Raw genomic sequence first — 12,697 nt, 5'->3', positions numbered from 1 at the left:
GCTCAGCTGCTGATTCACGCAGAGGCAGGATGTTAGCCACGAGGCAACGCGGTGCAGCGCCTGGGAGCCCCTTCTGTGGTGATTAGGCTGCCGCGGATGTGTGGTATCCTGCCTCTCAGACAGGGGAGAGCTTCCCCACCGCTGAAGAATATCTTCCTCATCTCTGCATGCTCCAGGATGGGCTATCTGGCTTCGCTCTGGCCTTTCGTGCTTTCTGGGTGCAGCTCAAGTTGCCAGAGCATCGTGATGAAACGCTACTGGCGGCTCTTGTAACAGCATCAGATGTTTGAGGTTTGGACTGAGAAGGTGGTAAGATGTGGCGGGGGATAAAGCACTCGGTGGTAGGTAGGCCTTAAGCAGATACAAGTTCTCCTTTATTTTACTTCAGTTAAGAATCTTCAGGGCTTTTTGACTCACTGCAGGGATAATATAATCACTGTCGAGGGGATTAAGCGTTTAGCAAGATGGGGAGTGCCCGTCTCTGTAGTTCTTTTTAGCTCATGCCTCCATGGCATGAATATCTGCTCCAAAAAGCAATTATATTGTTAGTGTCTGAATACATTTAGGCTTCTAGATCTGTTAGATTTGGGATCAAAAGCTTCTGAAGTTTATTGTCTCCTGGGAATCCTGGGGGATTCACACGAGTTCACGTTCACATGATGCTCTAGTTCAGTCTGGGCACTGTAAAACCTTGACTGTGGCACCCAGGCATATCCCAAAAAGTACACAGAGGAATTATGGTTTCACCCACTGTTACAGCTGTTATATAAATGTTATAGCTGAGGCAAGGTGATTTTAGCAAGGGTTTGGGCTGTAGTCTCCTGTTCTGAGTAAGTTTGGGGTTGGCACTCATCTCAGTTTGCTGGCTGAATGGGTTTCGTTGGGATTTGGAGGTACATTGGGGTGCTCAGGAGGTCCAAATGTAGAAATCAAGACACTAAAGGTGTTGACTTCTGGATAGCAAGTCATGCCCTTTAGCTATTTTATATTTTTCAAGGGATTATGCTCCAGTCTATGGGGAGACGTGGCAGTTGTCCCGGGCAGCGTGGTGCTCATACAACTGCCCTATTCCCCTTAACCTGAGTTTAATCCTTCTGGGCTGGAGCTGACACCTTGCCCTTTGGCTTGGAGCAAGGGGCTGATCCTGTAGAGAGGATGATGCAATATGTTGCTTCTGCTGGTTCTCTCTGCATCCCTTTTCCTCTCGCATGCAGCGTTTTCCATATACCTGCTGGATGCAGCTGCTCGGTCCTTCCTTGGCAGGCCTCGGTGCTGCAGGTACGTGCCATCTGCTAGCCAGAAGCTGCTTCTGGCTCCTGGCTCCCATCTCTGATGGCTCCTCCAGCAATTCAGCTTGCTCTCCTCCTTCCCCTTGGCAAGTCTGTTGCTCTTTTGTGATTCATCTTCCCCTATTCCCTTTGTTCGAAAGGGGGATCGAAAACAATCTGTTCCTTCTGCGTATCCCCAGCTGAGCATTTGATCCTTTTCTTTCTCCAGAATTGCACTGCGCAGTACTAACTCTTTAACGATGCTCTGTAATGGTGCCAGAGCACTGGGGAAAATAGGATTTGGTCCTTTGAGGGAAGTGCTGACCATCTCCAGCAGCGTCTTAAATAACTGCAGTATTGAGCATCAGCCTCCCAGGCTCCTGAAATGCCTGAGGTTTGGTATTCAGACTGCCAAAAGCGCATTGGGGAACGTCAGCCACAAAACAAATTCAGTCTGGCTTCAGATCCAACAGATAACAGCTGGGAAACACAAGTGCTTCAGTCACCTCCTCCTGGCTCTACTTATTTTATACTGCAAACAGCGGCAAATCTGGGGTTCTTCCTTAAACTGGTCTCCATTTCTCGAGTACAGTAAATATTAAAAGGAAGGTGGCGTCTTTAGTATGTCATGAATATGGATAAACTTAATTCGAGACATAATAATCTAGTTTGAAGATCTGACTTTAATATTCGTGGGGTGCATCTGCTTGATTTCCTTTCCTGCCTCTTTATGAGCTCTGCTCCTCACCTGCCAGATTCTGCCCTCTTCCTGCTGTGTGTTCAAACCCCGTTATTGAAACCATATTTAGTTCGGTTTGTGAGCAGGAAAGTAGAAATGGTTTATTCTTGTATGAGGTTGTGTAGTAGAAGCACATGTTATATTTGGTTTTCTTCGTGGAGTCTTGTTTTGAGGCTGTAGGAAGAGAGAAGCAATATTTTGTCCCTAATATTAAAGGTGAGTAAGTTTAGCCAGCGCTTTTTATTAATAATCTTTTCATATTTTGCTTAAAAACAAAGAATAATAATTAAAAAAGTCTAGAACTGCGTGGCTTCCAGTTACTACCTTTGTGCTTTTGACTCTGACATACCCAAGTTTGCCTGGATATTTTAGGTAAATAGCTCTTGTGCTATTGAGTCTAGCACTGCTGGCTGATACTCAACAAAAACTGATATTTTGGATACATTATACGCTTGTCCTGTGTTGTAGGACTCTGATTGTTATTGTCCCTGAATGTATCTGCTCTGTATTGAGTTAACAAAGTCCTGTAACTTGCTGTTCTGCCTCAGATCGAAATCCTCTGACTAGCAAAAGCAGGGGGTGGTTGTGTAGGTAAACGAGAAGCTGTCGGGGAGATCATAATTCTTGATGGATTGATGGATTGTTTTTGTTGTTGTCTCTTCCAGCCAATAAAAAGAAAGAGAAAGAACGGCCAGAGATCTCCCTCCCTTCCGACTTTGAACACACAATCCACGTGGGGTTTGATGCAGTCACGGGGGAATTCACAGTAAGTGATTTGGAGGAAAAGAGAGCCGTGCGGTTTGGCTTATTGCTGGGAGGAGCCAGGACCTATTAATCTTTTATACGGTAATGCTGGAAAGGCTATTACCATCATCTAGGTTGATCTACATCTGTAGAGGCAGCCCACTAATTCCTGCTGAGAGACTGACTGCTTGTCAAGCGTGGCACATCCCAGGAGCCCAGCTTGCCAGCAGACTTTGCCTTTCCTGTTTTTTTGGCTGATGTGGACAGCAAAATGTGGTATCTCTCTCCTCCCTTCCCCTCCCTTCCTCTTCTGGAGCTGGATTAGGTCTACAGCATAGCCTGTGTCCTCCAAACGGAGCTCAGAGGTCTCCCCTTTAGGACGCACACAGCCGTGCATACCTGTTTGTGCCAGACGTGCATGTGTTGTCCTAAGGCTAAATGCCAGAAACTTTTATGCTTTTTTTTTTATTGTCATGCAAAATAGGAGGAAGACAGAGCTGTATTTCATCACACTCCTCTTAATTTGATTGCAAGATAGGATTGTATAGCAGAAGCAGTTGTTCACAGGCGAGCTGGTTTTGGCTGTGTGTAATATATGTATAATTTTAAGGCATTTTGCTTTCCTAGGCTGAACTGTGTATCCAGTTGTGTTTTGCACGTCAGCTTCTAGACTTGCCCAAGTTAACCTGGATGTGCCAGTGAGGCAGCACCTCGGGGTGGTGTATCCAGCAACCCTTTAGAACAGATAGGGTAACTTTTTTGGTAGAGGACCCCGTCGTTTACCACTGCATCGACACAAACACTTGTTCTTCCTGCTGCTGAGAGTCCCAAGCCAGGTCGTACTCCAAATGTATTTATTTTCTGGTTGAAATGATGTGTCTCTAATGAAAGTATGAGCTCTGTATGCCAGGTTAACATCTCTGCTGTCCCAGTTCGGTTACTATAAACACCAAACCTCTATTACCAAAGAATACTAGCCCTACATGAAAACCCAAATGAATGTTGCTTGTCCATTGTGTCAGATGCTCTACACCACACGTTGCTTCTGTAGTCTTTCTTGGCTATGTGTAAATATGTATATGTTTGCACATAAAGATTGTCTTGCTTGAGAAATTTTTTCTCTTACTCCACCTGAGCTGCACCATTGGGTCTGCTCCTTTCTGTCTTTTTGAAACCTGCTATTTCTCTACCTCTTCTCTCTTCTTTTTTCCCTATTTCCTTTTTAGTATTGAGTAACCCCAGGAAGAGTGTGACAGGGGTGCTGCAGCAGGTACGTGTGCTGTGAAGCATTTTAGGCTGGCCATGGGCTAACGAGGTGCCTGTCCCCACAGGGAATGCCAGAGCAATGGGCCCGCTTACTGCAAACTTCCAACATCACCAAGCTGGAGCAGAAGAAGAACCCCCAGGCAGTGCTGGACGTGCTGGAGTTTTACAACTCCAAGAAGACCTCTAGCAGCCAGAAGTACATGAGTTTCACAGGTACGTGGCGATCATCTGATACGGCTGCTTTGTCCAGCTTTCTGTTAGTCAATGTATGCAGGGATTTGTTTTCTTTAATCAGCAAATAGATCTGTCTTTTCATGGAAAATGTGAATGAGATTCTCTGGCTGCTCAAGAACTCTCCCTTTGAAATGCTGTTCTGTTAATCCTGATGCCCAGCATAGCTGTAAAAGCGGGTGAACAGGATGAATCCCAAAACACAGATTTTCTAAAGTTTACAGCCTGCATCTGGAAGGCAGAACCTGGATTGTTGACGTTGGATTCCCTGTATGAAAATCCCTGGAGAAAACAGGCAGCTAAGCCCTGTAGGAACTCCAGCTTTTGGCTGGGATGTTGCTTCACGGGTGCTTGGGGTGCGAGTTCCTCCTCTCCTGTGTGCTGTGATTGAGGAATACTGCTCAGCTGCTAGGTGCTTGATAACTGCTGGCTGGATTCCTCTACAAATCACAGCTGCCAAGGTTTTGCGCCTCCTTTCTATGGATTACCTGCCTACTGGAGAATTCCTGCAGCCATCACTCTTTTCCATTTCAATTAATTCTAACTCCTTCCCTTTCTAAACTTTAAGCCCCGCTTTGGTTCCTTAAAGGGGATAGTGCCATGTCACCAGAACAGGTAGTACTTAGGAAGACTCCAGGCAGGGATAAAAGCACAATTCTTTCACATATGTGCGGGGATAGCCAAACAAGAAGCCCACCAGTGGATTCGTGGGGTCCTTGCTTGCTGTCACAGGACGTTTTGGTGGCTGGGTCTGAACATCGTGCAGGTCTTGGGCTAGTGCCTCAGCTGGTGATTTAGCACAGCAGATTTTTGCACTTTATCCACAAAAGTGCCTGTGGGTGCAGGGACCCTGAATGAGAACCAGCTTAAAGATCTCTCTAGGAGAACAACCCCAAAATGGTGGAAAACTTGGAAAATAGCTGCCTGGTCTCTTAAGCTTAATTAGATATGAAACGTTAATCTTGTTTTTGGGCTAGTCTTCCTGAGAGATGCTACAAGCCAAGATTCTCATTGCTATATCCCAAGATAAGGAATGAGGGATAGGGTGGTCATGAGAGACTTGAGACAGCCTTTTTCAAACATGCTGTGAGTGCAGGAGGAACCTGAAGGCATTTAATAACAAGTCCTAACAGAAGGAGCTTCCTAACAGGCCCTTGTTTCTTGTCAGCTTGGACACAAACTTTCCTCCACTCCTGTTGTAACCTTGCAGAACCTTGTGTCTGCTTGGGAAGCAGCACCGATCCTTCAGTCCCAAAGGGTCACCACGCCTTATGCCCTCTTCTTTTGATAGAAAATGGTGCCTGGTTTTGGGCCTGATTATTTTTCTCAGGGTCCCGGCATCTTCTTAACACTGGGCAGAGGCACAACAGATGCTTGCGGAATTTTAGGTTTAAAAACATATAAAAACTAATAAAAACTACTGGCCATGGAAAGGAGAAGATCAGATTTCTGCCCAAATGAAAAATTTCCTTGTCTGGTGTCTGTGTCTTACTTGAGTGTCAGACTTGCTTGTTAAGTTTGTTCTGTCAAACTTGGTTGTGTTTTTTTTTTTTCTTTTTTTCGTTTTCACCTGGGGTTAGGAGTCTAGTTGCGTCTAGTGCCTGTGTAGATCATGGAGAAAGATATTCCCCAAGAGGAATGTGTATGTGTTCACTACTTCTTTTTCTGTTCTCTGTAAAAAAAATAAAAAAAAATAAAATTCTATGCCAGTTGCCCTTTCCAAAGTGCCTCAAGTTATGCAAGATGATGCCTGGACTTGGGAGGAGCCGTTTTTCCTGCCCCTTCCAAAAGGAGCTTGTCCCTTTTTCCTCTTCCCAGTGCTACTGCGTTTACAGTTCATTTATAACTGCATTAATATGTCTCTCTTTCAGATAAATTGGCGGAGGATTACAATTCATCAAATACGCTGGTAAGCCTTCGTATCATCTCTTGCATGAGATTTTAAAACTTGCATAGAATATTCTTAGCTACACGTAAACTTTTATTTTGCTTAGTATTTTAAATTCATCTTAAAATCTGAACTATACATATCTATATGGAGAGTACATTTCTAAAACCAGGGAAATTATCCTCAAAGGGCATGCTGCTTGCACATTTTTTCATTAACAGTGGGAGAGTCAAGTAGAAATAAGAGGCTTTATTAGTGAAATAGTCAGAAATTAGTGAATTAATGACTGGAAATAATTCTGTTTTTTTATAGAAATTGATCTGTTTCTTGATCTGTTTCTTTGGGGTGTGGTAATCTAGAAAATCATAACCACTTTGCTTTCGGGTTTCGTATGGCTCTATAAACATCTGTGATCTAGCACAGTTTAATTACTAACCTGCGAGGTTTGATTGAAGCACTGTTGATTAACCAACCTAATCTCAGCAGAAAGGGAAATAAAATGTTCTCCTCTCTGCTTGACCTTTACTCTGTCCTCACCAGGACAGGCACCGCTCCTGTTGACTTTGCTAGGAGACAGGGCTGAAAAGCTCTGTAATGTTTGTGTATGTCTGCGAGAGAGAGAGAATAAACAAAACTTTCTATTTTAGGGGATTCATAAACCCCTCCCAATTCCCTCATCTCTTACTTTCTTACTGCTGTGATGCTATCGGGAGCTGGCACGTATTGCTCGCTTCTGGAGGCAGCGTATTCCTGTGACCATTTGGGAACCTGCTAAAAGGAAATGAAAATAGTTTTGTCATTTATTATCACATTTCATTGTGCATCAGTCTTCAGGAGCTTGGAATATCTGAGGCAGTCGGATATTAAAATAAATCCTGGAAAAAGTAGTCATCAAGCTGCATCAGTAGACTGGTGTTTTTTGGAAGATGCTGGGTGGGAAATCTTTAATTTTAGGGAGATTTGGGAAATTACCTGTACGTAGACTTTACTTTGTAGTTGTTTTTAATAGATAAAGCTTTAACAATTTAACGTTAGGATGCTGATGACTTCAAAAATCTTAGGTTCACTGAAACTTTACCTCTTCCCCCCCTTATTTCAGAGAGAACTTTATTGCAGTACTTTAAGAAGTCTTTTTCTGCTGCCACTCTCAGGGAGCTGCTGGTAAACAAACTGGAAGCAGGAGTACAAGCAGAACTGGTCTAGTGGGTCGAGGGGCTTGCCAAGTTTATTTTGAAATGTTTATAGTGTAAAGGATGCCATGAACTTCGAATCCAGAGTCAAATTTTAAAGGTTATGAGTAGCTTTGAGTTCCAATCACAGTGTTGCAAAAAATAAAATCCAGATAATTCTTTCTTAATCACTTATAAAACTTTTTATAAAAATTCATCATTCCTACCTTATGTAATATTTTCCTTTAGGGTGTCGTTTTCAAAGGCATTTTGAAAGGTTTTACCAGATTCTGCTTCCAGAATACCTCATTACTTAGTTTTGAGTCGTAATACCAAAGCTGATGTCAACTTGACCTCCCAACTTTCAGTGAAAACATTTAAATTCTGATGTGAATTAAATCACTCGAAGACTGAAATCTCTGATCTGCATGATAAGGGTTTGGAGCAAGCAGCGAGGGAAGAAATAGAGGCAATATAAATAGAGACAGCTACATCCAAACTCAGATGTTATCCTCACAGCAGCCCAGAGTTGCTGGGTCTGTCGTGTGGGTGTCAGGAAGGCAATGTGAGAGCCCAGGGGAGTCGTAAATCCCAGGGAAGAGGATGGGGATCAGACAAGCAGATGACAGCTGAACTGGACATCTAAATATTTCCCGCATAGGCTCAGGACCTTTGGGGCTTGGATTTTTAAGATACTGTAACTTTCTAACCTGTTCTGATTATTATTTTTCTGGGCTTGCTTCAAGGCACTCTCTGTTAGGAGCTTAATCCAAAGTTTGTGACTTGTTCGTCCCAAGAATTTGGGTTTTTATTTTTGCTCTTTGTGTAACCACATGCAGAATGTGAAAGCCGTGTCTGAGACCCCTGCAGTGCCCTCGGTGTCTGAAGACGAAGATGATGAAGATGATTCAGCTCCACCCCCTGTGATAGCTCCACGACCTGAACACACAAAATCTGTGAGTAGTAATATCTCCTTCAGCACCCCTGCTGCAGTCACGGTCAGGTCTTGGAGTTATCTGTTAGCACTGTAGGTGTAGGAATACATCACTAACAGGGAAAAAAAAAGGATGAATAGAAGTATTTTTAAGTCGTCATCTGCTTTATATTAATATGAATGTTTTTATTCTACAAAATTAGATATACACCCGCTCTGTGATAGACCCTCTTCCTCCTCCTACCAGAGATGTGGCCACTTCTCCTATTCCTTCTCCCTCGGAAAACAACACAACGGCACCTGACTTGCTGGTCAGGAACACAGAGAAGCAGAAGAAAAAGCCAAAAATGTCAGATGAAGAGATTCTGGAAAAATTAAGTATGTCCTTTTATTTTTTTTTCCTGAAATCCAAGGTCTTGCTGTAGTGATATCTTAAAACTTTAATAAGTTGAGATGTTTTAACGCTGCTACTTTGAGATCCCTTACTGAAGACTTTGCCCTGTGACTGTGCCCCAAAATTGGGGGCAGATGTATGGAGGGGGGAGAATAAATGTAAGCTGAGCACCTCTGCTGTCAGCTGAAGTACCCTGGGAGTTACAGATCCTCAGACTCTAAAACGAGCCCTGAATATGTAACATCTCCTTAACCATGAAGTCTGAGACTGTTCCACCTCTTGATATTCCATAGCCCTGGAGCGTGGATGATTTTATTGAAATGTTAGACCTAAGGTGATGAGCAGAGCTTCTTACCATGGCTACAAGATGGAGAGAAAATTAATGCAACCCCAAGTTCATTTTCCATGATATCGTGACGTTAAATGACTTGGTTATTTTTAAGGGCCCTGACATTGTGTGGATACCTAGTAAATAACTCAAATTAGTGTGTGTTTCTGAGAAAAATTCAAGGCTTACCTTGTCTGTTGTGTCCTAGTTTCTTTAACAGTCCTGACCTTCAGTTCATGGATTTTATTTAAAGTGTTCCTCAACTGCCTGGCATTATTGGGATATGCTGTGGCAATATTTGACAGCTGAACAAGTTCTTCTGTGCAATTGATTGCTCTCCTCAGCATGGGCCAGCTTTTGTTAGAGCAGAGCACTTCTCATTCTTTGATCTGTTAATCCCGTGTTAATTAAATATACGTCGTGCTCATCAGTTTATGTAAATTGTGATTGCACCCCTAAGGTCAGATTACTCTCCTCTGGTGAGAGTTTCCCTCCTAAATGTCATTATTTTATGAAGCAAAGACAAATACCTGGGTCAAGGGGAATTCTGAGGGTACAACTTAATAAAATGGCACATGGGTGCCTCATTTCTATGAAAAAAATGCTAAATTGAATAGATGGCATGTGAATTAAAAATGCTTGCTATCTGAAAACCTGCACTTTCAAGACTCGTTGTTTCAAAGCAGCAACTTCCCTCTCTTGCTGAATTAGCAGGACCTTTCCACCAGGATTTGAGCCATTTTGTGAGCAGGTAGGGTAAGGAAGGTCTGAGGCAGGAAAAAGGTACTATTTTTAATGCAAATACATTCATTTCTGTAATCCCTACCTTTTGGCAACAATGCTGCATTAGTGCAGGCATTAATGAGTCTTCGCCTGGCTTTTTGGGAGGTAGGAAACGTTCCCCCCTTTTACAAACGGAGAGGATTAAACGGGGCACGACTGACAGCTGCCTCTTGTGACTGCCTTGTGCAAACATTTACCTCATGCATTCAGAACCTTGCAGCCTGCATTAGGCTTCCAGGGAAAGTTTACGAATATTTGTCCAGAAATGTTTGTCCTTAGGGCAGACAGCATTGCTTCAGTAATTGTGCAGCGGGGTGTACAGAGTCGGATTTTTCTCCCCGCCCTCCTCCCCAAACACGAACCATGTTCCCCTCTCTTACCTCTGTCTGCCCTAAGCCTTGTGGGCTTGGCTGCTGGCCACCGGGGGCTGAAAATAGCCTGCTCTTACTCTGCTTGCTACTGGATTTCTTGGCAAAATGACCACGAGCAGTTTCCTTGCCAGTATGCATCTGTTTAGGCTCAGGCCTAGACCCCGGTGAAAGCAGCACCGTGTGTTGGCTGCTGGAGCAACTTCCAAACATTCTGCATCTCCTGATCCTATTAGCCACCCCGGTGCCATTATAGGGCAGACTTGCACCCAGCTGTTTTTTTTCATGATTTTCCTGTGCGGAGCTCCCTGCTCTCATCCAGAAAACTTTGGGTTGCGTTCTTCATGGCTACCAAACCCACCCTGAGCCTGAGCAGCCCCTCACCACCTCGCAGAGCCCTGAGCGAAGTGCTTTGCCCTCAGAGGGATGCAGGAACAGACTTTGTAGGGGAAAATGAGCTGAGATTGCCTCAGGGTTTTCTCTAAAACCAGGGCTGCAGTCCCATGGCAACTGAAAGCTGCTGCCCCTTCCCTAGTTTTGGGGCTCCTAATTGAGGAGCTGAGCACTGCCCAGGCCAACCTAGCCATTAGGTAAATAATGTCAAGATTTGTGCTGGTGTGAAAAAACAGTAAATATTTTTTTTTCCTGCCAGAAATTGTCATGGTGTAGTTGCGTGAAAAAGTACTTCTAAAATCTTTTTTATTTTCTTTTTCATTGTAGGAAGTATCGTGAGCGTGGGTGATCCAAAAAAGAAGTACACACGCTTTGAGAAGATCGGGCAAGGGTTGGTATATGCTTCATTTCTGTCTCGTACCTTTCCTTATGGAAGGAACCATTGAAACTGGGCTAAGTTAGTTTGCTGGAAAAGCTGATGAGGACTTTTTTTTGTTCCACCACCCCCACCCCAGCTCTTCTCCCCTTCCCAGCAAAGTTTTGAGTCAGAGCGACTGGGTCATTTTGTGCAATTGTGCTTTAATATAAGAAAATATGCCGTTAGATGATCGGGTTGCTAAATATAGCTGCAGGCAGGGAAGGAACTGCTTATTTTCAGCATGCAAGACAATCTCCAAATCACAGATTTGCCTGCGGAGTTAACTCTCCTCGATGCTGGTTTGGGGTTTTCTCAGCAGGGTGGGGGGTAAGGAAGAGTTGGAGGAGGCAAATCATTGAGAGACACTTGTGCTGAGGCTCAAACTCCTGTTTCCTGCACTACAAATGCCACATTTGGTTATTTCAGCTGATCCTGCCTGCTCTGTCATCGCGCTGGGCACTTTGCAAGCCAGGGCAGTGCCGTCATGCCCGTTTAGCTGGGATCAGCTCCCAGTCCTGCAGCCCGTGCTACATTGCAGCAAGGCTTTGGCTGCCCATAACCGTCCTGTACCGGGAGCTTTGTTCCCCATAAATTCTCTGGCTTCTGCTCCAAGAGTGAAGTTGGCTAAGAAATATTTCAGACTACATTTACCACTGGAATTATTGCATGGCAAGAACGGGAATGAGAGCACCTGACAGAGACGAGGGGGAAGAGGAGTGTATTAAGCTCTGTCTTGCTATGAGATGCTAATAAGCTTTTTTTATTATTTTTTTCTCCCTTTTGTTTAGAGCCTCAGGTACAGTTTACACAGCAATGGATGTAGCTACAGGACAGGAGGTAAGTGCTGCCAGAATACCACTTCAGTGGATTTTGGATTGTCTCCTAAAAGTTAGCTTTGATGCTGCAAAATGAAGACATTCTTTTAGGGGTTTGTTCTTAAAGAGCCATTTATTTCCTTGCTAATAAGGCATGGTCGAGTGGTCTGAGCAGAAAACTGGAAAAAATGATTCCCCAGGTTTTAATTCCTGAATCATTTCGTATTTGTAGAGAATCTTCCTGAGTCCACAAAGGCTGGAGGCAAATGTTGAGACTGGATTGCTCCTCAGCAGAAGTTTTTCTCTTCATCCCTGATATTTCTTCTTGTCCCCATTTACATTCTTTTGTCTTCTACTCCTTTGTTTCCTACACTTACACGAGTTGATTTGCATAGAAATAGTTCCTTTGCCCACCTGCTTTTGCACTTGAGCTGAGAGATGAGGAGTGTTTCTTTTGTTTTTCCCCCTGAATATTGAAAAGTGCTGTGCATATTGCATGCCTAGGTAATAAACTAGGAGGGATGGATATGCAGCTTCAGTGAAAACGATTATTGCTACATGGAGGATTGTTAAAGAGTGAAGTGTGTGTCCATTATTCCAGATATGTTTATGGAAGTCTGCAGCACTGTGTTTCCACTTTGCATTTGTACAACATCAGGGTTACCCACCGGTAAATTTCGTGACTAAATTTCGTGACTGTACTCTTGGATGAAAACTGCCTCACCCCCCTTCACAATTCCTGAAGAAATAAGACAGTTTAATTGCAGCCTCTGAGGAAGGGGCATCACATTTATTTTGAAGCAAGGAGAAATATTATAGGAGGAGGAAATCCCTTCGGTGGTTTTCTGCTTTCCTTCTGGACCCCTTCAGAGACTCCCATGTGAATATTGGAACCCTTGGAGTACAACCAGCTTTTAAAATGATTCCCTTTATACTAGTTGGATTTTTTAAAATTGCAT

The 12,697-nt window shown here is 43.7% G+C and overlaps 1 protein-coding gene across 11 annotated transcripts in view; it reads left to right on the top strand.

Moving 5' to 3' along the window:
* The window catches only part of PAK1 (p21 (RAC1) activated kinase 1), a 67,962-nt gene that overhangs the window by 39,806 nt on the left and 15,459 nt on the right, over window positions 1-12,697 (top strand). For all 11 annotated transcript variants that reach the window (XM_068696951.1, XM_068697037.1, XM_068697320.1 and 8 more), the window contains 7 exons: window positions 2,673-2,773; window positions 4,083-4,230; window positions 6,120-6,157; window positions 8,145-8,261; window positions 8,443-8,617; window positions 10,833-10,896; window positions 11,712-11,760. In XM_068696951.1, coding sequence (XP_068553052.1) covers window positions 2,673-2,773; window positions 4,083-4,230; window positions 6,120-6,157; window positions 8,145-8,261; window positions 8,443-8,617; window positions 10,833-10,896; window positions 11,712-11,760 — 692 coding nt within the window. The remainder of the gene's footprint in view (window positions 1-2,672; window positions 2,774-4,082; window positions 4,231-6,119; window positions 6,158-8,144; window positions 8,262-8,442; window positions 8,618-10,832; window positions 10,897-11,711; window positions 11,761-12,697) is intronic.

This window comes from Anas acuta, chromosome 1, assembly GCF_963932015.1.
Source record: "Anas acuta chromosome 1, bAnaAcu1.1, whole genome shotgun sequence".
NCBI classification, from domain to species: domain Eukaryota; kingdom Metazoa; phylum Chordata; class Aves; order Anseriformes; family Anatidae; genus Anas; species Anas acuta.
Note: the sequence above shows the minus strand (reverse complement) of the source record. Positions and strands in the feature narration are given on the sequence as shown.